This window comes from Lagopus leucura, unplaced genomic scaffold, assembly GCF_019238085.1.
Source record: "Lagopus leucura isolate 7727_CA_CO unplaced genomic scaffold, USGS_WTPT01 Super-Scaffold_73, whole genome shotgun sequence".
Lineage (NCBI taxonomy): Eukaryota > Metazoa > Chordata > Aves > Galliformes > Phasianidae > Lagopus > Lagopus leucura.
This window is the reverse complement of record NW_024962252.1, coordinates 94698135-94724667: the sequence shown is the minus strand read 5'-3', so window position 1 is coordinate 94724667 and position 26533 is coordinate 94698135. Positions and strand designations below refer to the sequence as shown.

At 45.3% G+C, this 26533-nt stretch overlaps 1 protein-coding gene across 14 annotated transcripts in view; it reads right to left on the bottom strand.

The window, feature by feature from the left end:
- The window catches only part of EHBP1 (EH domain binding protein 1), a 196780-nt gene that overhangs the window by 169829 nt on the left and 418 nt on the right, over positions 1 to 26533 (bottom strand). For 13 of the 14 annotated variants that reach the window (XM_042879901.1, XM_042879910.1, XM_042879927.1 and 10 more), the window contains exons 2-3: positions 25303 to 25712; positions 1534 to 1591 (exon numbers count right to left, since the gene is read on the bottom strand). In XM_042879901.1, coding sequence (XP_042735835.1) covers positions 1534 to 1591; positions 25303 to 25406 — 162 coding nt within the window. In that variant the 5' untranslated portion in view covers positions 25407 to 25712. Of the gene's footprint in view, positions 1 to 1533; positions 1592 to 25302; positions 25713 to 26440; positions 26492 to 26533 lie in introns of those variants that run through there. The other variant, XM_042879887.1, reaches the window with a different exon arrangement.

Here is a 26533-nt window from a genome sequence, read left to right as displayed (position 1 = left end):
AAAATAGTTTAGACTTCCGTTTAGAAAACAAAACATAGGAAAAGCACATGACAGCCAGGAAAAGAAAGAAAGAAATGTCTCTTAAGCAGGCTAGGAAACCATATATAGTGTTTTCTAAGCACTTAGATTTTTCAGTGAACATTTCAAGATACATTCTGTGTTACAGGTGTCCTTTCTCCACCATCCTGAAGTTCTTAGGAATATCACTGAGTTACATACACATGAGCTTTGACAACAGTTTAACAGAAACATTAAGGAATTGTCCCAAACTTCCTCTTCTGGACAAGATCACACGCCACAGGCCTGGCCAGGGTGAAAGGCAGCAGCTGTGAGCAAAGTGAAGAGAAGAGACCAGCACACAGCCCTTCTACGCCCTGCAGGCCTGCCTGGAGTTGGGACTCATCATTCCTCCAGCTCATTCAAGCTTTCCCTCTCTCACTCAGCAATATTTGGGCAGATGGAGGACAACCCTGCTCCAGAGGACACAAGTTGACAAAATAAGTCCCCCAGCGTGAACAGTGTTTAAAAACCTTTGCTTTCTTGCTGTGTACATGCAATAGGTTCCCCACCTTCCCATGCACAGCAACAATTGACAGCTAGGACTAACAGACGATTTTACTCCTATTAATTGTAATATAATCCCACAGAGACACAGCCACATTAAACACTGCAGATATTTAGAAATCTCTACTGTTGGTGCAAGTACAAAAAAGTGCAAGTATAGGGCATTTGTTTTTAGCTTAATTTTCTACAGAAATAGATCCACAAAAACAATTGTCCACCTCATTTTCCCCTTCTACTCAGGCCCAAAGGAGACTTCAGGCAGGATAACTGCATCTCACCACCACAGCAGTCAATAAAGCAGTCTACACAACCTAAGCACCTTTCAATAGAGGCAGTACTCTAATAACACTTTCACATTCACTACTGCAGGAAGAAAACTAAGGTGAAGTTCAGAGAAGTAAGAGCTATTCTGCTTGTAAAAGAAGTTATGCACACAAAAAACAGCTCAACGCAAGACAAACTTTATGTCATTAGCATTAAAACACAAATTCACACTTCTCAGTGTTTGTAGAAGTGCCATGTTAAAATTTAATTTGAAGTTACCACATAGGGCTGAAAGAGACCGCTTGTATTCTTTTTGACTTGCAGCATTTTCTATTTGTAAAACAGTCCCTTATTCACATTTTATCTCCTGCAGGCCTGTCAAATTCTTCATAATTATCTTTTAAGACACTTCTGGTAGTGAAACATTCTCCTTTTTAATTTAGTCTAGCAATTAATAACCGAAATCGAACTGATGCGATGCACTCATGCTAAACAAATAACTCAAGCAGAAATCAGAGTTAAGTGTTTCCATAAATCAGTGCTGACATCAACAGCAGCTTATACCGAACCTTACAGCTATACTGAGTTAGAAGAAAATAGAATTATTCCTCATTTATTCTGCTGCTCCCCACGCTCAAGAGCCAAGTCCCTCAAACAGCTGATTGTTTGCCACCAGAGTGGGAACTTACTGCGCAATCAACTAACCTTAGAGGACTTTCTTCGGCTTCTTCTTGTCCAAACCACCACTAGTTTATCTGGCTGCCTGTTGAGGAAAAGCAAATACAGCTTGAATTACAACAAAATCAATATGAAAAAAAAAACAGTTTATATTAAAGCTCTTGCAATAAATAATGTATCCTCTAAGAATGTCATTATCTTTCAAATATAGCTTCTCTAAAAGCACTCTCAGAATCAATGATTTAGCAGGAAAATTAGCATTGTGTTTACAGAAAAAGACTGTCCTACAGTCAGCACATTCATGCTCCATCCTTCTGCTTTCCTTGCCTGCAGGCATCTCTCCAGAGAACAGGACACAGCCCACGATTCACTTCTGCAAATGTAGCCTCTTCACAGACACCCTTGAAACAATCCAGTAATCAAAATACGTATCAATGCAAACTCTATCTTGAACTGCTATGCAGATAGACTAAAAAAGCTCTAATAAGTAGCAATGCAAACATCTCATTTTTTTCATCCCCAAAGGATATTTTTCCTACCTGAATACCTCAAACACCAAGAGAACAAAGTACTGCATCGTGTACTGAAATCTCCTTGGATGACCTCAGACAGATAAAGCAGAGCTTCCTCAACTTCAGCTCCAGATGCTAAGCACGCTGAAGCCTAGCATGGCACTCCAAGCCACTGTTTTATCTTGTACTTGCAGTGAACAGAGATACTAACTCAATAGAAGGCACTTCCAGTACACACAGTTTTCTCTTCAAACCTAATATTTAGTTCTCAGTTAATAATTAGAGTCATATTCGTTCTTCCTTATTAGTTCCCCAATTGTCCCCAAATGACTTCTGACACAGACCTAACTTCCAGTCTCATTTTTCTTTTTTTGAGCCATGATTTGCTTCCCGCCCTGTTACTGCACTTCTGGTTCTTCTCCCAGACCCACGACCCCTCTTCCGGAGGCTCCTGACCCTCTGCTCCTCGTTGTTTCCTGCCTGGTGACACAACTTCCACCAGCAGGCCTGACTCAGCCAGCAATTTCCAACAGAGATCATACCGCCATGTAAAAGCTCCAGGGCTGGGACTCTGCTTACTACTACGATTTTTGAGACGTTGTGCTGTAATAGTTCTGCATCCCTAAACCCGACAGCAAAGATTGTTTCCTGTTCAGGAATCATGGTTAGGTAAGGAAAATATGTTAGAGAAAAAGTGAAGATTTAGCGAACGCTTTCAGCATATCATAAGATGAATCTAAATAACATCCACACAAGCGCTCAGAATTGGAGAGAGACTCCATAACCACTCTTCTAATGAACAGCTAACTGCTTTAACAGGCTGAGAGCTCATCTGAAGCACTGCTGAAGTGCTGGCTACCATATTACATACTTTTACATCGAGCTGTTCATCACTTCTACAGGCTGCAATAGAGCTAATAGACCACTTACAATTTACATTTAAATACCACCAGAACTAAAGTAATCCTGGACAAAAAAAAAAAACAGATAAAGGCCAGGTGCTGTGCATGACATAAGGACACTGGCTCCTGTTTGCTATTCTTATTGCCTCCTTTAACATCTCTCTTCACTTCAAGCCTGGAAGAAATGTACAGTGAAATAATCTACTCCATTTTATGTTCTATAATCTCACTCTTACAGCTTCTTTAAGACTGTTTGTTGGCTGCACTTGAGGCTCCTGCCATAAAACGCTGCTTGGCAACGAGCTCAAGCTGTTACACTTTGACAGCTGCCCATTCACCTGGTGCATCTGGCGTGTCAGGTTCTCTCCCGGTTGCATGCAGCCCCAGCAGCTGTGTTTGCAGAAAAAGAAATGCCCCTAAGCGAGTGCCTTTAAGCAAAGCCACTCAAGTGTCTGGTCTCCCTCTTGTCTCAAGGGAGACAGAGCTCAGCAGCCTGTCCCTCCCTGCTCCCCTCACAGCACAGCCCCGGCACACCGCAGTGCCCTGGCACTCTCAGGCGTGCGTCAGCACCAGCTACTAAGCGTGCACAAGGCACAGACATTCTTGGTGCAGTCTTTGCATATTCTCAGGATCTACTAACAGACTTCAAGAGCAAGTTTCCACAAGCTTTCATCAGAGGAACACTTGCAGGTAGAATTAACTCCCCGATTTAGCAGGAAAAACAAACAAACAAACAGACCTAACGGCCCATGACACCCAGCTAAGAGCCACTCTAGTTTATGGGCACAGAAAGAGGGCAAGAGCTGAGTAATGGAGAAAAGCTGCTCAGCCCTTTTCCATCATTCACCACAAGCCCCTAACACAAGCAAGGTTTGACCTGGAGGACAGTCAGAAGGAAAAGGAAGAAGGGCTGTGCCAAAGCTACCTGGGCAGCTTCTCAAGGTAAAAAAAAAACAAAGGCAAAGGGCTGTTTCATACAAGGCCTGCAGAAGAGTGATGTAGGCCACAAAAGCAGAGACATTACTGCTCCTTACAGACACTACCAGTGGTACCAGTGAGTGCCAGCTCACCAGGGAGCTTTGGCCAACACCCAATTCCGCAGGCAGGCAGCCAGCAGACACACAGCCTTACAGAGACCCTGGGAACAAAGCTGAGGATGCTACCTAGGTCCTGCCTCTTCCTACAGCTCCAGCTCAGATAATGACAAGCCCCTTCTCCTCTGCCTGGCTTTATCCTGTACATCCTGGAATCACAAGTGATTTTTCTGCCAATAGCACCAGATCACCTTCTAACATCAAACGTGCCACAGAAAAAGTGATGCTGTGCAATGGCTTCAGGGTTGCCCACATCTGCAGCTGGAGGCCAGACAGAAGATGACCCAAAAATATTTAAGCACAGAGAACCAGGCTGCCGCATAAAGAGAGGTGAGAGAAAGAGCAGCAATGCAAGAACATGACAGTTCAAAGCAGGACTGATCCACACCTGCACTCCTGCAGCACCAACACTTTCATTATCATAGAATCATAGAATGGCCTAGGTTGAAAAGGACCACAATGATCATCTAGTTTCAACCCCCCTGCTATGTGCAGAGTTGCCAATCACCAGACCAGGCTGCTCAGGGCCACATCCAGCCTGGCCTTGGATACCTCCAGGGATGGGGCATCCACAACCTCCTTGGACAGCCTGTTCCAGTGTTCATCATGGGGTCCTCTAGAAAAGACACAAGGCTATGCCAAGTGTCTCAAAAATAAAAATAGAAATAAATAAATGAAGAAGCTGTATGTAGATGCAACACTCTTATTCTGCTGAAAAACTTAAGCACTAAACAATTGTCAAGTGTTGACGAGTGCCAGTGCAGGAATCTGAAAAAGCCTGGGTTTAAGACAACCAGGGATAGGCAGCAAAACACAGGCAGCGCTCTCCTACTACACAGGCACGTGCACCAGGCTGGAAACGGGCCTTACACCGTATCTGATTCTTTCAGACCATGTCAATCTGTGCCATGGCTTTGCTTCACATAGGCTGTCAGAGCCAGCCGGTGCCGCAGTGCAGCTCTCAGGTGGGAGCTGTTGCACACACGCAGTTGACACGAGGACTGGATTTACTTCCCAGTTCTGAAGGACTCTTTCTGCCAGGAATACAAAACAATACGTACACTCACATGAAAAAACAAGTCAGAGACTCCATTCACATGGAGAAGATGGAGCCAAGCTGATAGGAGAGCAGCAGCACCCCTCGTCCCAGAGGCTTTTTCTGCTGTGCATTTATTTTGTTAAGTACAGAGCACAGTGCTCCTTCAGCTCAAAGTACCTGAGAAATCCGCTTCCAGAGGTACTTTGCCAAAATAAAAAGAGGAAAGTGATCACAAATGGAGGCAGAAAAACTGGCAAAAAGGAATGGGGAGAGGAGGGAGGAGCAGAAAATATCCCAAAGGATGAACTTCCCTGTCGAACATCACATGCTTAACCAAAATCAACACAGTCATTTTCCTTACGGGGCTTTCTTCAAGAAAATCACAAATCCAACCATTTAGATGTATCTTCATGGAACTGCTTTACAAAAGAAGCCATGGACAATGTTCTCTTCCAGAATCTGTTCATTACTCCTCTATGTCAATGCACGCACAACAGAAAAAGCCCAGCTCTTAACCAGCACATTTGCTGGAGGTTACTTAGCAATACCTCAGTGCTAGGAAATGGCCAAAACCAAATAATTCCCTTTGCTCATTTAAAGCAGCTCAGTAATATTTGATTGTGCAGACGTCTCTCCTCCTGCACATCATAAACCTGAGCTGCTCATTAACCACCAGGACAAGCAAATAAAGCTCCCTCCAAAGGGGGTTGAAGATCAGATCCAGTACTTTTGCTGTAAGCATACCTTGTGAAGTCAGAAATTGTTCCAGATACAAACCCCACTGTGTGGCAAGCTGAACAAATACCAACAGTCAGCTATAAAAAATAAAATTTGTATCCCGTGCATTTTTCTTTCCTTCAAGCCACTGGCTTTAAGACAGTCGTTCACTGAGCTCCAGCACTTTTTTGTGCACTTCACAACACAGACCAGGATACTTCTGGTAATATTTATTGTATTATCTACAACTGATAAGAGAAAGTTACTCAGCAAAACAATGAAGAATGTTATGATTTCCAAGCATGTGGCTCAGGAAAGAGCTTCACCATAGCCCTACAAATTAAGTAAATAAAAGGAGATTAAAAACAACAGATTGACATCTATAACTTAAAAGCACGTCTGCTTTTCCCAATAGGTAGAAGCTACAATTCTGCTATCTTCAATTCTCCCATTACAAAAACTGAGAAAAAAATAAAAAGAAATGCTAGATCTAGACTTCTCCATACCCACAACTGTTTAACAAGCTACTGGATACATCCCACAGACTGGAGAGAATTATGCCAGCAGATCTTCACCTTATATGCCATAAATTTTACTGATTGCAATGGAGGCTGAGCAAGAATCAAGGTCTTCTGGGGTTCAGTCTGACCATTACGGGAAATATCTGGCATGGTATTTTGATTACAGAACTCTCCAAATATCATTTGTGAGAGAAGGACATAAAAGGTATTAGTCTGCTGTTAGCACTTGTTTTGCAAGTTTGTTTGCAGCCAGAAACAGATAACACTGGCCAGGACAGATGCGTATTTTTCCACCAAGCCTATGATTTGGTTTTGATAGCAGATGACTACAGAAGACTTACATTTAGCATCTGTCCTTGGAAAAAATCACAAACTTGAGCTATGGTGGCTGAAGCCGATGGCAGGACCAACTCCTAACAGTGCTTTGCTCAGAGGGCAGTAAATGCATATCAATACCTGTTTGCAACAAGGTATCATCGTGTTTAACTGCACCCAGCCATCCTTGCATGCTTGTGATGCACAAAGTCCATTTCTGATGTACACAGACACACACACAGCCTGTGCTCCAGCATCCAATTGCTCACGCTGGGTTTTGCTTATGGGATGGAGGGAGCTGGTTTTTCCTCTTACCATGTCTGATTAGAATGGCATGAATTATTACAAGCTGCTAGATTAGTCTTGTGAAGCAAGCATAAAAAGTGTAATTAACAAGAGAAGCAGCAGTGTTGGCACAATAGCATGCAGATGCACCTATTGAAGGATAACAATAATTAGTTGAGCACTGAAGGCGAAGTGCTTCTGAAGTTAAAGTACTTCAGATAAGATTTTGACTTTTTTTTAACCTTTGCCCCCCCCCCTGCATTGCACACACCAGCACAACCAGCACAACGTGTGAAGCTGTCAGTAGAATCCCGTCCTCCCACCCCACCGGCACTGCTCTCTATGACTGTTGGAATGTTATCAAGGCTCCTTAATGGCCTCTAAAAAATAAATGCCATCAGTTCTGCACTGCCATTAATTTGGGATGAACTGTACTTTTTCCTCATTTTACAGTTAATTAATTTGGAAAGACCTCTTTGCAGCGCAGCCTTCTGCACTGGGTCCTATACCATGCAGTCTGTGTTACCATCGGGCAAGGAACTCATCAAGCAACAGCTTACTGCAAGCTTTGTATTAAAGCTTCCTGCTGCAGAATTTCCTGTTGGTCACAATCAATGAAATTCCACAGCTCTGGCAAGTCGAGTCACCACCAATGTTTAAAACAGACCTAGAGATGCTGGGAAGAATGATGTAACATGTTGACACATTTGCCAAATTAGCCATGCTGCTGAGTGAAGATACAGCACTGACTGCAACAGTCAGAAAGTTGATAAGAAAATAAAGATGGCATGCAGATAAAGCACACCCCAGCTACCTGTAGGATGAAGCACGTTGTTAGATGAAGCTCTGCATTTCAGAATAGGGTTTGGGGTTTTCTTTGCCAGCCTTCCTTAACCGTTACAGATTCTGTCTGCCTGCAGTCAAAACATCTCTCTGCCATCCAGGTATCATTCAGTGTGATCACACAAGATGCTGAGATGCATCCAGTGGCAAAGTGGGCCCCAGGGGATCACACACTCCCCCTGGAGATGCTGCAGGAGGCCTGGGAGCAGCCCCAGGCACCACCTGCATCTGCAGCCCGCATCTGCAGCACCACTGCAGTCTCCCAACCCAGTGCAGCACACTGCCTACACTTCAAGTGTCTGAAAGAAGACAAAGATTGCTCTCCCTTCACTGTCACCACCTTACTGTCGTAGTGAGGCTGAGGAATTTCAAAAAAGCAGTCATTTGAACAGGTACAGCAAGGTGATACCGGCTGAGATCCCTTCGCTTCTGCATCTTCACTTTGGCATCCAATTCCTCCTCCATTTCTTCCCACCAGAGGCTTCCAGGTGTGTTTTCAAAACACAAGCAGATGAAAACCTATTATTTTTAGTACATATGTAGCTAAACTGACCAACATCTATAAGACTTCTACATCTCAAAATTATGTGTTTTGAAAGAAGCTGTAGTCTGGCTTTGCTTGGTTAAAAAAGAACAAAGTGAGACACTGATTATTTCAGAAGCACAGTGAGAGCAATTGAATCTGCACAGCATCTATTTACAAGGCTAAACATGGAATGTGCAGCATGTAGGGCTGATGACTCGGTTTCCTTAAACCAAATATAAATGAAGTTTGCAGAACAAGCTGGATTAAACAAAGCCCAAGTTCTTCCATTATTCAGAACAAGCGACAAGGACAGATTCAGCTTCATTTTTCAAGGAGTTATCACAGCAGAGAATCTTGAGCAAAACAAACTCGACAGGACTACATTGGAAAATCTTTTCTTAAAGCTTTTTTCAACAGAATTTCACACTGCAGAATACCCAAAGAGACCCACTGGAAATTATTTCCTTTACCACCCTGTCTGCTTTAGGCAGACATGTACCCTTACACCACACACACTACCATCCCAGAGCCTAGGAACACCTCCCAGCACCCTGCAACAAAGCCCACCCAAAGCCTGCTGGAGAAACCAGGCTCCCGAGCCACACCAGGGCAGAACATTACAGCACCCAGCTCTCAAGCTCAGGCTCTGGGCACAGCTTGCTGGGTCTTGGGCCAGCAGGGCTGTGCAGACACACCTTACATATTCAGAACAAATGTGTTGCTTTAGAGTGCAAAGCTCACATGGCTCAGATCTCTCAGGTGCCTGATCTTATATGGCTGTTTTTTGTATTGTTTTGTGGGTGTTTTTTTTAACATTCTTTTTCAGAGCACATATTCCTCCACATTTTAACAGCAATGAATCCACAGTTTAAAAGTTTTTGGTTTCCAGTGGGTCACAGCCCCGCCGAGTGGAACACGGTGTGAGCAGGCTCTGCACAACCAGCCTGTGCAGCCCACCTGCTCCCAGCCCATGACCAACTCACTGCCTGCTTGCCTGCAGAGCTGGGGCCTGCCAGCTGCCAAGCCAACAAACACACGCTCATTTGAGGTCCAACGCATTTTCACCTCAGACTTAACAGCAGGTTTGGAAGCTGGCTTAACAAGGTGAGGCACTAGAATCATCTCTCTGCCTTGAAAGCCAAGCACAGGCCTTCACACAGCCTCACCGCCCCACGCCTTGCTACACGGACACAGACGATCGATGGTGCCTGCCTCGCTCTTTGTAAGTACCCGTGTTCACTGCAGTGTAAAACAATCACATATAGATTAGGAACAGGAACCAGGGAAACACATTTTCAGCAAATTTAAGCGAGCAAGCCAATTATTTTGAATGCAAATTCCAGCTCCGATTCTCAGTCAGCACACTGCCCTCAGAGAGCCTTCAGGCACTACACATCCGCCTGCCCCTCAGCTCTGATCCTGCTCCAACACCCACATACACCTCTTCACAAGATGAAGGCTGAACCTTCATGTGACAGCATATGTGTTACTGAGTATATGCTGAGCTATTACATTCTATCCCTTCTGATTTGGAAGCATTACAAATATAAATGCTAGATGTGTTCTCATAATAAGCGCACAACTGCAATGAAATTGTCTGACACCTGGTGTCAAAAATGCAGCCTGACAAAAAAAATCAATGCACACATTAAACAATTGATTTCCATACTAAAAGCATGCATGAGACTTCAGATCCTGTCACAAAACAGACACTCTTTTTATCATCTTTTTTTCCTATTGCAAGTAGCGTTCAGACAGAAGGATCTGCAACCTGCAGTCCATGAGACGTGCCATTCCAATGGCCATGTCAGGACTCTGACAAAAGCCTCAGAAACATCTGCATTAGTGCATCCATCTTCCTCTTCTCCTTGCAACCCATAGGCTCATCCAGAGGACAATGACAGCTCAGTGTGTGCAGGTACGGATGCACCTTTTGAAGCTCCTTTCTAAATGGACAACACCAGGGTTCTCTTGTTTTGCTTTTTAAGGCTATGCTTTGGATACAAAGCAACTTATTTTGAAGATGCAGAGAACCTGTGAACACTCCATACATTTCTGAGAAGGCAGCAGGTGCAGAACGGCCCCAGCTTTCAGGGTTTTTCTGGAAGATAAAGTTCACATCATCTGCTTCGGGTGCACAGATGGTGGAACTATGATGCTCACACTCAACAGAGGAACGCTGATACCTACAAAGAGCAAATGAGCACTAAGGCAGCAGCAGCTATTCTCCACAGTACTTGAAAGTTTGAGAAGCTTGAATACATACTTGAAGCTATGAAGGCAGTGCAAACTCTTAATTTACACCTCTAAAGAGAGGTGTATTGCAGGGCTGGGTGGTGCAGCCCCAGCATGGAGCAAACCAGCAGGCAGATCCACAGTGTGCGGTGTCCGGCCAGGGGGCAACGTGGGGAGTCTGTGTGACACAAGCTCATGCTTGGCTGTCTGAATGATGATTTTATCAAATCCTGAATTAATCTGTATCTATTCCGAGCTCATGCACAATGAGCTCTCCAATTAAAGGCTCCTCATCTGTCATCAACCTCCTTTTGCAAATTAATATCACAAAGAAAAAAACGGGGAAATGAAAACGTGGCCCGCTATGCTAGCTCCTTTCCTTGTCTCTACCCAGCAGCTCACATTTCACCAATGTTGTCAGCCATGACAGACAGAACAAGAGCCTTCTCCCAAGGAAAGATGTGCTGGAAGATGCAACCTCAAGCTGCTCAAGCAGCTCTGACCCTGGCATCACCAATGAAGTGGTCAACAGGCTTAAAGCCAGCTGCCCTCCTCACAGCCCTGCACCCAAAAAGGAACTCACCTCCTCCTGTCCTTCTGCCCCAGAGGCACCAGCCTGCCACATCCAGATGCAAAACTGGAGATAAAAGCACCACAGCCACTCACCAGATGCTGATCCTCAGCAGCAGCCACAGCTTTAAAACGTCATGGATAGACCTGGAACCTTGCCATTAAAATGTGACTCCAAACAATATCTCATGCCTGCGCACTAAAACCCCAGAAGCCTCTATAAACCGTATGCCAAGCTTAGTGCCTCCTTCAAAAGGCAGAACATGAGAATAACCCAATGTGATACATTCTGCAGCTGAAAATTACATATGGATAATAATCAAAATTAAAGGTGTGATACCCTTGCATGTTAAAAAAAAAAAAAAAAAAGAGCATTAATTATCCGTTAAATGTCTGCATATTGTTTCGGAGGAACAAGCGTAGGCCATTAGAAAGTGCCACTACCATTGCCCATGAGACACCTATTTCATGTTGGTAGCCTCTCTAGAACTGCTCTGGGAAGGCACAGCCAAAAGATGAGGAGAAAAGTAGGCATGGCTAAGTAACTCTTGCAAAGACTACAAATTTAGAACAACTCCTGCTCAATCTAATTAAGCGGTCACGTGGCTTCCGAGCTGCCTCCTGAAACAGAAGTTCACACCAGATTATAGAAGTCCATCTCAAAAACAACACCATTTACTTCTATTTATGCATCACTGTTTCTTTCATCTAGAATTGTACATCCAAAGTCTAAAAATCTGTCTAATTTTTAGGGCCTGAAACTGACGGCACCCTCCAGAAGCCCAACCAGCCCTGCAGCCACACACTGCTACCAGAGCAGCACTTGGCTTTTCAGAGTAGTTACCTATTACCCAGCCTCTTCCTTGGAAAGCGCACACTTAGCTACTAGTATCCAACAGGAGGACATCCCTCAAGGCAACAAAGGTCCTTCATGCCTTCGGAATCTTCTGTGATACAAATTGTAGCTGTCTTTTCCTCCTGTTTCTGATGGAGATGCAGTGACAGCACCGGCACCGACTGCTCCCAGGCCCATTGCTGAGGACTCTGGTACCCATCACACACAAGGTTTGTGACTGAGACCCATTGGCATGTTGACCACCACACTGTCCTCCCCCTTCCTGTGCTGTCACAGCAGGCACTATATACATAAGAACCACAAAAGCTCAAATCCAATGCCCAATTTTGTGCCAGCCTGATAGCTGCTCAGTAAGCTGATGGGCCCTCGCACAGGGCAGTTGTAATGTAACATCTGCAGCCACAGAAGAGACTCCTGGACGCTGTCCAGGCTTTTTATTAAGTGGATTTGGTGTCTTGCAGGCTGGATTCTAGTCTTGTACCATTAAATGAGGCAAAGGGATAAAGAGACAGAGTCCCTCTATCCCATAGAGCACATGGCTTAAAAGATTAAATAATTTTCTCTCATCCTAGATTTCAATTTTATTCTAATTTAAAATTTTTTTTATCTGTAAACACAAATGTGTCCGGTGTGAAAAGCTGTTCTCCTTGGGAGCAGAAATGGGAACAGAAAGGGAAGGTAGGTTGGTTCCTGGAACAAAACACTCTTAATCTCACAAAGTGCCACGAGGCATCCACTCCAAGTAAGAAACAAAGCCTCTCACAATCAATGAGACGCCCAGCAAAAGGCCAAAAAAAAAGAAAACAAAACACCCAGCAGTGTGGGATGTGGCACTAAACGAGGACAAAAAGAAAAATTATGATTTAAATATTTCAGAAGGGTATCACCATAAATGAAACGAAGGCTAAGTTAAATTATTAAATCTCAATTTCGACTCTAGATGCATTTGCTTAATTAGGACCAAAGAAGCCTAGCGAATAAAGACTTGCTCTATAAACTAACCATCAAGGGAACAGGAATCAATTTCTGTAGCCCAGTACTGCACACAGAGCACTGAGGGGGAAAAACAGTTATGTGCAGCGTCATCAACTCAGACAATAGCAATGTGTGGGCACCCAAACCCCATGGATTCTGCAAAATAAGATTTTCCACATATTTCAGCATGCTTGACACAAAATGCACTTTTACATCTCTAAAAGAGGCAAGGCTTAAAAGCTGAAGCCTGCAAAACTCTATCGTGCTTGGTTCTAGAGCACTCAGCTTGGATACTGGCCCTCACCAGGCTGGCACCACAGACAGAAGTGCAAGTCCCTGCTCCACCACAGGAGACCTTCCAGAGGGCAGACTCAGGAACAGTAAGGTTGCCTTGCAAACCTCTTGACTGCATGCACTCAAACCACAGTTTAGCTTTATTATGCACTACAAGTCAACCCTCCTCGACTTCTCCAGTTTCTGAGCACAGATAAGAGCTTACACAGAACACTTATCTCAGCGTGATCTGTTAGTTTAACCTTGCCTCTTGGGCTCTGACAGATGCATACAGGCCTTGCTCATTCTTCCAGCTCAACACACAGCTGCTGCGCAGCACTGACACCTTCCTGGTGGCTTTCCTTGCCCTGCTATCCAGCAGCTCTCAGCAGAACGCAGCCCAGACAAAGGCAGGACCACGGTTAGATGAGCAGAGCCACCTGAACTCCCAAGGGGCCCAGGGACATCTGCTGCCCCACAGACCTCTGAGCAGCAAGAGGGCAGAGGCAGCAGAGCCAGCAGGACCACAGTCTCATGTCAGACAAAAGGGCTGAGAGACAATCTGAAAACGGATGCTGGCTCCCTCTTCTCCTCAGCATTGCTCTTACTTTCTTTCTTACCTCTCCCAAGAAATGGACAGTGACCACACATACCCAGAGCTTCCAGACGGAGCACCCAAATCAGAGGGGGAAAGCTTCAAGCAATCACCGACAAAACAACCATAATGTGAAGACAATACACTGCAACCTTGACTATGTAAATAACCCCATTTCTAGTGAACTACGTGCCCACCTGTATCTTCCACCACTGAAGCATTTGTTTTCTGTACAGCCCTTGTCCTGAAGAATCGGCCAGCACCAGACTGACAGCCATGGCTGACTGCACGCGTGACAACCAGAGCCAGAATTTCTGCTCTTCTTGACCCAACTCTGAGTGCTTCTTCTGGGTCAACCTAAAATATTTCAGATGTCACAGCTGCCACCTTCTCTCTTCTTGCATTTAAATTACAGAACAGACGGACTGAAGAAACCAACAAGCAAAATAATAACAGCAAAAATCCTGTGTAGTATTGTGGTATTTTTTCAGGGTAGGAAATAAAGTACTATTTTACCCCCAGCAGTCACATTCCCTCTCCTACAAGCAGTAGTTTTGAGGACTGATGTTGTGGATGAGTTATGAAAGAAAAAAGCCATCACCTAAAATCCAGACAGGGAACAAATCACAGAATAAATTCTGCAGTAACACAAGAGGAAAGCAAAAGTGGTGTCAGTAATTCTAATCCAGTCTGTGTATGCACAGTCACCAAGCTTAAGCTGAATATTCCCACAGCTCTGATGGAACCCAGTAATGGTAAGCTCACATCCTGCACTGTGGCAGCTGCCTTGGTGGAGCTGCAACCAAGCTCCATCTCACCTGCTTTACACCCAGAAGTCTTTACAAGTTCCTTTTCTTCATTAGTGCTTCAGTTTACACAAACACTTCTGTATTCTTGAACCGCTGTAGTTTGAACCATCAGTAGGCCTGTCACAACTGTTTGCAAGTGGATCTGACACGCAGCACCAGTTCCCTGAATTCCTTGCTCTGCAGCCATCAGCATGGAGCCTTTCAAGTGCAACTACGTGCTTCAGGCACACCCTGCTTCCACCGAGAGGCAGCCCGGTCCTTATGGTTGTTGTCACTCTGTGATATCTCACCACCGCTGGATAAAACATGTTAGCAATGCTGACCCAGAGAGGATGTACTTGCCTGCCAGTACAAACTACTTCCTTCCCCCCATCCTGGCATTTATCCATTACAGACACTCTTCTCAGAATTCCAAGCCACCCAAAGGAAAACAGAGAGCAAACAGAGGGTGCTCCCCACGGCCAGAAGCTTACTGCAGGTCCTGCACTGCAAACAGCAGAGCTGTGGGGCCAAAGAACCCTTGTGCAAAGAAATTCTCAGTGCTCGACAGCTATTTCTGCACAGCAAAATGCCCCGTCAGTTGCTTTGTGCCGGTACCACAGAATGAAATGCTGCTGTCTCCTGGCCTTTAACAGCAGACGTAAATCCTACTTGTAAGTCATGGGGGATGTAAAGCTGTAGGACAGCTGATGGAAGATGATTTGTGTGTGCAAAATATTGAGTGATAGAAAAGATTATTTGTCTCCAATTACACAGAAGCTGAAATAAAGCACAGTATGGAACGGGGACTTTCTGACTTGTGCTGCTTTCACCATTAGACCACAGCCCCCATCAATATGAGAAGCAAAAAGGACTTTATCCCTGTTCCCAAAATCAACAATACCTGCACAGAAAAAGCTTCAAAGAACGTATGAAGTCTATTCTGAGCAAATGAGGGCGCTGAACTGACCAAGCTACAGTTATTTGCCTAATGAACAAAAATTACCACTTAGAGAAACCAACAATTTACATAGCCTTGCAAACTCTTACTATTTTCAACAACACAACGCAACTGTTGGCTACACGTGGGCAGAAAGGCAGTGAACAGTGTGCAGTTTCTTTGCTAACTTGCCTAGGGATAGAAAAAAATACAACTCCCACAGCTGCATATATACAGAACCAGCTGCCCGGGCTCAAATGAAGACATAAATCATCCTTTGACAATTAGCTCAAAAAATTATAAATATTCTTTCCTTTCTGTTGGTGTGCACAAATGCAGTAAATCATAAGAAAATGGCAGGATGGCTTTTGTGTACACTGCACTATTCCCTTTGCACATCAGCCACCTGCAGAGTGGCACGTGCCACCTACATGGAAAACAGCTTGCACAGAGATCTGGTACAGAAACAGAACACAGTGACAAAGAGTGATGTGCTGCTTTGAAGACACGTGGATTTGAAGGCCATACACACACTGCGTGTTTATTTACAAAGCTAGAAATCTTTCTTCAAATAGAAAATGCAATAGGAGAGCACCTTTCAAATGCATTCCGAGGGTTTGCTTGTGTGTTTTGGTTTTGTTAAATATCATACACTATTAATACCAGACTTTTCCTACCTGTGCCTTAAAGGTAGGAATGTTTCAATTACACTTTTTCACTCACCACTGGAACACTTTAAATTTAGATTTCTTTTCAACTGAACGATCGTTGCCCTTGATGTTCCCCAAAAAAGGTGAGCCTGTAATTAGCATGGATCAAGAGAAGTTGTAACCTCTCTTTTAGAAGAGGTTCTGAAAGAATTGTGACTCTTATGAATTATGAAAGTGAAACATCAAGACCAATGTTTGAGCAGAGCTTCATTTTATTCACACTTGGGCCATTTGTGACAGCAGGGCACGTCTCCAGATTAAGTACTTCTGTGCTGCTCTTTCCTGCCTAAAGGAAGAGTAGGTGCTGTTTGACATTGACTGCAAAGGCACGGTGAAGCTATGGAGCTGCTGCACAGATACTCAAGAGTTCACCTACATATGAGCATTGCTTGCTCAGCAAAATCAGGTCTGAAAGCTCAACAAGACAAAAAATCAGTTTTAAAGTGGAACACTCTACGAACGTCTCTGTGTAACACAGAGTGACGAACGGAAGGAACCCAAAAGAAGGATGAAGGCCTGGGCTGCACATTACAACACGAGATACTTCACTGATTTAGCAGTGCAGAACGTGGCTGTAAAGCAAAAGCAGATTTGTAGCCCTGCATTCTGTAGCTCTCCACAATTCACATGGGTAGACTGGATTTGTCCCCTAGCAGCTACCACCACTATTCATTGGCAGCACCCAGCCTTTCCTTCCTCTTGAGAAAGCTCAATAACACGCAGCTGATTTCAAATAGGCACACCACATCTTGAGCTATACATCTGCACATTCTACACGTGGAGACATTCTCCTCTGTCATGTCTTACCAGCTTCCAGAAAGATCTTCCTCTGCTTTTAACTTGTTTTGCTGCGCGAGATGTTCAGCATAAAAGGTAGCTGAGACCCCAGCAATGAAACACATGCTAACCAAAGAGATGATGCTGGCAGAAATGCAAGGCGGCTCCACGGCTTTTCGGCAAATTACTTTTGCTCCACACATGGGTTCCTTCTTTTAGGTCACTGTTTTTGCATCTCCAAACCAAAAGATTTGCCTAGTCTTCCCAAATTCCACACAAGCACACCAGAAGACACTCACTTGGGCAGAAAAGCCTTACATTCTGCTCCTTACTGCTCTGCCTGCCCACCAGCTCAGCTCACAGCTCATTCTTTTCATTGCTGAGGAGCGCCGCAACAAGTAAACATGCCATGTAAAAAACAGCAAGGACAGCCATTTCTGTAGGCAACAACCAAGGAAACATGATCTGTCACAGAAAACCTATGGCAACCCTAAGCAAGCCTGCTCTGTGCCCACCTATTTCCCCAGCTCCAAAGGAGTTGGGCAGAAAGCCCCTTCTGTGACAATAACAAGCAGCAGCTTTCTCCTCTGGGCCCTAACAGGACTTTGTCAATCATAAAAGATACAGACAGCTCTCACAACAAGGTGGACATAAAGAAGTTACAGCAGACTACAGTCCTACCATAGTCAACATTATCTTTTCCCCAATTGCAATTTGTTGTTGTTATCATTAATTGCAAATCAAGCAAGCGCTCTCCCAACAGCTGTTGCTAAAACAAGAAGTATTATTCTCTATATTCTTACTTCTCCAAAATTTATTTCAGACAAAGTTATTCTGCTCACTGCAGTCAGCACTTCTTCCAGGCTTGTGCACCATAAGTACTTCATTGGGGTCCACTCCAGGCAAGAGGACTGAACCCAGAGGCAAGAATGCCCACATGTTCCACGAATGTTCCTGCATTCGGCATGTGGCACTATGAGAGGAGACAAAGAATGGCACTGCCACCTGCCATGGCACCATGAGGGACTAAAGCAGGCATCACATCCCAAGCACTAGATAGATGCTTGCAGTTCTGCTGCTTTGGCTGCTTGCACACTGACTTCTCAATTCTCTGTCAGAAAATCCCATGATTACATCAGCCACTATTTGCTATATGAAAAAAGAACCTGTAGGAAAGAAAATAGCAGCTCCTCTACTATTTTAAAACTCTGTCTTGGAATTCTGAAAAGAGAATTCAGAGGCAACAGAGCTCAAAGCAGCTATCTTCTAACGGGAGAAATGGAAATGATTTTAGCAAGAAGATGAATTGCAAAAAGCAGAGCTTACCTTCCACAAGGAGACCCTGTTCTACACATACAAATCCCAATAGTGGGGGTGAGAGCACCACCACCAGATGCATTTAAAAGAAAGGATCTTTTAATAAGCATTAGCAGTAAACAGGAATGTCCTAAATTTGCCTCAGCGAGATTCTGACGCTTTTTGTGGTAACAGAGGAAGTGGTGAAAAAAGGGTCAGGACTTTCCCATTCCTGAAATGCTCTTACATGCCAAAGATAAAAGAACACAAGGGGAAGTTTTATGAAAATTCATTTGTTTGACTTAAAAGAAATGTATTCCAAGTACTCTATCCAGCTAAGATCTGCATTTGAAGAGAAAAAGAATACAAAAACTTTGTTCTCTTGCAACTTTTTCCACAGCTTTCCTACTGTTTGGGTTACCAACAGGAAGAAACAAAACTGCATTGGTTTTCCAGGAGATGGCAGGTACACCCAGAAGGAAACTACAGGCAAACAGGTAAGAAAAACGAGGCCCAGCCAGCCAGCAGCAGGACTCCAGAGCTGTAAGGACGTCAAGGTTAAGCCCTGCACCAAAAAACTACAGATAAATCAGTAACAGGTTGGGCTGGAACTGTGCAGACTGCTAAGTGAGATCTTTGCTGGAAGAGAGAATTAAGCTGTTTTGAGAGCTCTTTTCTGCTTTTTTAAATCTCCTCCTTACGTACTGCCACAAACAAAGGGATCCAGAGTTTACCTAACCAGCAGTCACTGCAAGTAAAGGAAGTTCACAGTGCATGCCGAGTGGCAGCGCACCATGTGCTGCCAACTGCATTCAAAGGTCCAGATTCTCCAATTACTTTGTTTAATACAGCTTTTGATATTAACAGTCCTGGCTATGCAAACATCTTCCCAAGGGTAGCTGAGAGGGCAAAGTCAGCTTATGACAGTGGATGTACTTAAGGCCAGGCTGGATGTGGCTCTGGGCAGACTGGTCTAGTGACTGGTGACCCTGCACACAGCAGGGGGGTAGAAACTAGGTGATCTCTACGATCCTTTTCAACCTAGGCTATTCTGTGATTCTCTGTGGAAGCACAAGAACTAATATGTTACTCTTGGTGCACAAGACGGCCAAGGAGGCCACACTCTTGAGGCATCAGGCAGCACAGGCACCAGAACACACAGCCAGTTTATGCTGAAATTAGTACATAGCCACAGAGACAGCAAAGCAGCTGCAGAGCCTGGCCATAGCTTCACAGTAAGTCTCAAAAAGTCTCAAATAGTACAACAGTGAAATAGAAATAAAAAAGGACCCACAATAACAATAAGGGACAGGGACATCTCAGCCCCAGAAAGCCTTGTGAGGCACAGCCCTAGCCACCACCATCCATAGCTGCATTTCTGCTAGTGTTAGCACAAGCCTCACCCACAGCTCCCAAGTCCCAGCAACGCCTTTTAGGTGCCAAAAGCCACAAGCATCCCACACCTCAACTGCCAATACACAGAGCCTTCCAGCTGAGAGGCTCTGATGCACTTACACAAACTGTACACAGAAATACATTAGTCAAATAAGGAAAACAAGAGGAAGAAAACAAGGCCTGCTTTATTTACTGTGTGTAACTCTCAGAGAACAGAAGCTCAGCTGAACAGCCGCTGTGTTTTGGAGTCCACCATGCAGCACCCAGAGCTGCCTGCAGAGCCAGCGCCCACACCAGAGAGCAGCACTGGGACACTGTGCAGAGCATGCCATCATGCCATCCAGGTGCACGGATCTGGGAGAGCCCCCCAAAGGAAGGCACACAGCCCCATTTCCACTGAGCCACCCAAGCAGAACGCTTTCACTGGGGAAATTGAAAGATCTGTTTTGTAAGTGTTTCCTCAGATTTAGTCAACCTTATCAGCCTCCTCTCCTTATTCACTCCGTGCTATGAAAGGGGTTTCAGCTCTCTCCAACCAATTAAAAACTAATTGAAGTAACAGACTGGCACTATACAGCCTGAGACTGAAGATTCAGCTCAGCTAAGGCCTACACAATGTCATAACATTTCATTTTACTTAACCTCGTAACACTGAAAGAGCTCAAAAGGGTATTCACAGCAATCCAATCCTGAAAAAATAAAATAAATCTTTATTCTAGCTCCAGTCCACTGGGTTCAAAGGAACAGTGCACATACCTTACTGCGTGCGTGCAACAGTGCTGCAGGAACACAGCCAGCTTTTGTTTGTTTGTACAGCTCTGCAAAGAAGTTAACTAAGTGCACACACACACACACACACACACAGCCTCTTCTCAAAAATAAAGCTTGTTAGAACTCCAAGGCAGGGTATTTTATTTCTTCATGGAGACATCCTCATCCATTTAAGTGAATGAATGGCAGGCCATTAAGATGGATTTGTCCATGCTTGGCTATAACCTAATCTCTTTTGCTTCAGTTATTTTTGTTATTACTAGGATGGTAAACTAAGTCATGGAACTGCTGGAAAGAATTTGGTCTCTCAAAGGCAAATAACAGTCTGAAGATGTATTTATGATAAAGTTGGTCCTTCCACATTAAGAAAAAACTTCATGTCTGGTTCTCCCAATGTAGCCTGTTAGGAACTGCACACAAGGCTCCCAACCCTGCCAAAGGGCTGCTGCAAATAGGAAATGGGTGCAAATATGCAGCATTAACAACATGAGAAATACAGCAGGAAAGGATTTACATATACTCAATACCCTTCCTATTAAAGATGTCTTCACTGCACAAAATACAACCCACAGTTTAGATGAGAAATCCCTAATTTGTAGTCCATGGCACTGACATAAGGATATAAAAGGGGTTTGCTGGCCAGCTTGGTGAGGTAGGAGCGAGGCAGACACTTCAAAGGAAATCTACATTTCTGAAATGAAAGATTTTCTTCTGGGTGTTGAGAGAGATGCGAGCTGGCAGAGAACTGCATTTGCATATGGAAAGTACGTGTGCTCTAATTGTCTGCAGGAAGAAAGGGACTGACCTCCAACACAGCTGGTGGTAAGAATTTGGAAAAGAATCACTTGGAAAGAATAAGCTTGATATACAATTTAACCCCTCAGAAAGTCCTCAGGAGAAAATTGGATACAAATTAAGAAAACAATAAAACCTATTTGCAGATGGGGATTATTTAGCATGGGATTAGAGATCTAAATCAAGAGCGTGAGGACTGAGTGCATTTTAATTGAGGAGAAAAGCTATAAAAACCAGGAGGAAGGGATTAAAAAACCAGGAGGAAGTGTCTGATGCTTTCTGTGCACACGCTGTATTAACAGGTACACTCACACGGCCAGTGCCAATCTCATCAAGGGCTCACAACAGCAAGGCCACGGCAGAAACACGGGTCTCAGGAAACACAATTCCAAGCTCCTGAACTCCTCTGCAACATCTCTGTGCCGCACTGTTTCCATGTGATTGCCCTTAATTAACAGCACTTAGGTGCTCACAAAACTTAGCAGCTACGCAAAGCGAGGCAATGACCCCGAGCAGGCAGCCTGCATTGGCTGCTAAGCGCGGAGCTCCCGGCGCCCGCAGCAGGAAAGCAGGGAGCAGAAGGCAGGCAAGCTGGTGTGAACCGAGGAATCTCAAAAAGCTCCTCTCCCTCCCAAACGCAGTGCACACCAAATGTTGAAATTCCTGCAGCATCCAGTTATGAAACTACAATAGAAGAGAGAAACAGATGGCCAAAGTCTTTAGGAAAAAAAATGAAGCATTACTTCATTCGCAAAAGAGAAAGAAATGTATTTGAAAATATCAAACCTACTTCAGAGCATACCGATTTGACACAAAAATAGGTGACTTACTTTGTGAACGTGCAGCCTGCCTTCAGTTAAAGCAGCATCTACGTGAGTTTTAACCCTCTGAGCACCACAGCTCCATGTATTTCAAAGCAGGATTTAAAAGCAAAGCAATTCATGTAGATGACAGGCGTTTCACACATCCTGCAAGGGAGCATCGTATCTTTACACATTTCCACCGGTTTCAAGCAGCACCTGCATCCAGGGAAGTGGTTTTCCTACCCACAAAAACACATGGTGACAAGCACGTATGAAGAACTCAGAAATGAGGCCACACTACACCTGGAAGATCCTGCTGAATCCGTGACTTGCAAGATACCCATACAGAGAAATAAGGAAACACAAAAGCCACCCCCAAAGAGTCCATGAGTTCAGCCATACAAGGCTGATCCAGCCCTGAACGCTTTGCTTCCATGCTCTGCTCCTCCAAGCCAGGACTGCCATGCTGGCTGCGAAATCCCACGCTGCCCCAGCTTATCCCAAGAGTCAGCAGAGGATGACACACTCCAGCACCACCAAGCAAGAGCCTTTCAAAAAATCAAGTGCTTATATGATTAATGCAAAGCATTACGTTTTCACAGGAGCAGGGCTCACTAATCCATACTAAAGACCCAGGCTGCATTTATTTATTTATATGAAGCACAAGGCTCTATATGAACTAACTGCTCGATTTTTCAAAGGTACTGAGCCGCTACAATAATTAGGGCTGGGTCAGAGAGAGCATCCAGAATGCCATGGAAGCAACTCGGCCCTGCTAATTACCTGAAAATGAAGCTTTTCTAATGAAACAGCGACAACACCGGGCAGCCCATCACAATCTGTCCCCCCAGACACTACCAGTGGAAAGCAGTCACCTGAGAGAAGCTGCCAACAAGAGTAAGAAACGAGAGACAGCAGGGATTGTCAGCCTATGCAGGAGAAATGCTGCTGCTCCTGGAGGTGATGCTTTTAAAGACTGGAGCAGCAACAAGAGAATGGCAGTGACCTTCCAGCACACGTTTCTGAGCTGCTCTGAACACTAAGCAAAAACATTCCGAGTCAACACAAGTTCAGAAGAGCCAAAAAGCACGACAGCTTCCCAGGAACCCACCTGAGGCTGCTAACTGTGCACGGGCAGCTTCGAATGTACGAGTTGCTTCCCAAAGTCAGACCAACAGAACCCCAACAGCAGAGAGCAGCTCAGAGCACGCAGCCTGGCCCAGCCGTGCACAACCTCGTGCACAAACGCATCTCAGTTCAACTGTGTTTATGAGTGCATTGTCATTTCTTTTAAAGTATCAATGGAGCATTCTTTTCCTGCAGAAACACTGCATTGTCCAAATGCCAGTACATTAAAATAACTCAGTGCTTACCACATTTTGATCCAAATACACTTACAGCATGGAGCTACAAACACAGACGATAACTCTGATGCTTAATACATGTTAGGAGTGCTTTCAGTGAAAAGAGCATATGGAGTTCATTTCTCCCTTGGAACTCACATGTTTAAGGAACGTTTTTGTTAAGGCTCTCCAAACAAGAGGAAACAGAACAGAAAGCTCATAATCAAATGATTGTGTGAATGATGTTTTTCCCCATTGTTTTTTTTCCTAGAATTCATCCACATTTCACCACCATGCCTCTTTCCTCACAACCAATGCAAGCACCAACCCTGCATGTTATCATCAAAGAACACAAAGCAAAGACTCAGATGCACAACTTCTAAAATATACATCAGCTGCATGTTTGAGGTTATGAAAGGCAGTATCACTACTCAACGTGCTGGGTATTGCTAGGTGGTCACTCTATGAAGGACTAAGAAGTTAACTGTTTCTAAATTAACGAGACTGCAGCCAAACTTGTGCGTGTGACTTTTTCTTGAGTGAAATGAGGTTGCAGATTCAATTTGAACATTCATACTTCAGTATTGAAGCGTTCTGCACACTCACAAGAAAAGAGTAAAAGTGAAAATGAGAGCAAAAAGAGGTGAGTTGGTGTGAAGAATAAATAGAAGATGAAAAGCCATTAAACATTACACGCACAAGTACTGAAATAAACCTGATACAATTACCATGGAGAACTCCTGGGCCTGAACTGGATGGTTGGTCACCTGAGATGACCATGACAGCCTCTTTCAACCTTGACAATATTTTTATTCCTAAGTTTGTTCAGTGAAAGAAAGTTCAAATTCCAAAATAATTCTGTTTCTTGGTCATCTATGGAGACACTTCAAGCTAGCAGGTAGTTTGTTAGAAGTAAACAAACAACTAAGCCAGCGGTGTTTCTTTAAGGCAGAGCAGCAAGCAGCCTTCCAGCACATTTGACAGACATTTCCAACACCGAGAAATAGAATTTGAATTTGTAGAGGCAATTACTCACAACCAGCAAAGGCAGCCAATGCAAGGGCCAGCCTTGCCAACAGGATAAAGCGAGTATTAGGAGGAGGCTGCTGATTGTTTCAGGGCAGTTTGAACACCTCTGTCCAGAAGGACAGCAAAGTACTTTCTCCATGCCCTGGTACTACAGCTCACACTGATGCGAGGAATTACAACATCCATATTCCAAAGGTATAAAAGCATTCATGTATTTGTATAACGGAGATATTTGCTAGCAGACTATAAAAGCTGTTTCCAGTCTTCCCCATCAGATGCACTTAAGTTCATTTTGCACAGGAAGCAAGACATGCTTGTGCCAGACCCCACAATTAATATAACTGCTGTCTAGTCAGCTCCAAAGCCATCCAACTGGACCGCTGCTGCACGAAATTCCTGTCCAACTAAACAAACACCTTCAGACAATTCCCAAGGATCCATCTCTCATCTCTTTCCTTTAGAAAATGGAAATGAAGGAGGAGAGATGAGACATTCTCGAGTACAGGAGTCAAAATCAAAACCGGACGACAACACTACCATGCTCAGGGCTGATCCCAAATGACTCAGTAAGCTAAGGGCAGCATCAGCAGGGGACGTTCAGCCCTACGAGCAAGCTGCAGGTCAGAATAGGACTCTTGGAAAATATCTACAATATAAATAGATGAATAGCAAAAAAAAACCCACTAAGCTACAGGTGCCGAGCTCATAAGTGCACTGTCCCACACTATAAACCAGCAAAGAAAATCACAACGCAGAACAAAACCAACAGGTCCAAAATGCTGGTCCCCAGAGAGATCACACACCGCGAGCAACACGCAACGGGCAACATCCTTCAATTTCAGCATCAACGACTCACTCCTCATCTGGGCAGCAGCGCGAGCCACTTCTTACCATTTTTTGGTGCACTCCACCATCAACTCCTGGTAAGAGGCCACAAACTGGAACTTGGATGCATGTTTCCCAACACGCTGCAGTCTTTTCCAAACTGAAGCCATGACGGCGAGAAACACCAGTGCTGTGGCACAGTCGCAGGAACACCAAAGTAGGCGTAAGAGCGTGCGTGCTCAATGCTAGCAGGTTTATATACAGATGCGGGAAAAACAACGCACAAGAAGCTCGAGAGGATGTCTACAACTCATATTCCACCTCTCCTTTCTTCACGGTAGAAAATCCCAGCGCAGCTGAACGGCTCATCACTGTCCAGGAGCAGCATGCAATGGGGGCTGCAGAGCGAGCGAAAGATGCGAAGAAGTTCTCTCATGGAGCCATCGTCATTCCTCACACAGCGGATGGCGTGGAGACTGCAGGACCGGGAGACAAAAAGGCCGGGGAGGAGGCAGGTTAGCAGGCAGGTTACAAGGCAGCGCTGCCATCGCTCCCGGCACGGAACCCTCCGCACGAGGACCGCAAACCACACCACGTTCGCATCGACGGACCCCATCCCGTCACCCCGAATAAATGCATATATTTATACCGCTGCAGCAATTTCAGGAACGCAAACCTCGAGCCCGTTCGGAGGCGTATCAACGCGTCCTTTTAGCGGCACCGCCACCGCCGGCAGCAGCGAGCGGAGGGGCCCGGCGGCACCCCGGGAAGCGAGGCGGAACGCGGGGAGCCGCCTTCTTTGTCTCCGCGCCGATGACAAAAGGTGTAGCGGTCGTGCCCCATCGTCGCACCCTCAAGGCGGAAGGCGCGGGCAGGAGGGGAGCGCTAAGCTCAACCTCCCGGTTTGGGGAACGATGAGGGCGGCCCCGGCCACTCCGCCGTCCGCGGGTGGCCCCCCGTCCCGGCCGAGGGAGGCGGCGGCCGGGAGGCGCGGCGGCGCGGAGCGCTGCACCTGGCGGCGGCGTTCACCTGCGGCCCGCCGGAGCCCCGCTTCCCCGCCGCGCCCTGCCGGCCGCTGTCAGCCCCGCGCCCCCCGCAGCCGTTCGCCGACAGCCGTTGGATTTAAAAATTAAAACGCCGCCGGCAAGGAGCGCGCGCGGGGCGGCGGGGAGCGGGCGGGGAAGGCGCGGGGCGCGGCGCTCACCTGCAGCCGCTCCTCACGGCGCTCCCCGGGCCGGGCGCCGGCACCGCGCGGCGAGCCGAGAGGCGGCCCCGCCGCTGCCCATCGCCGCTGCGG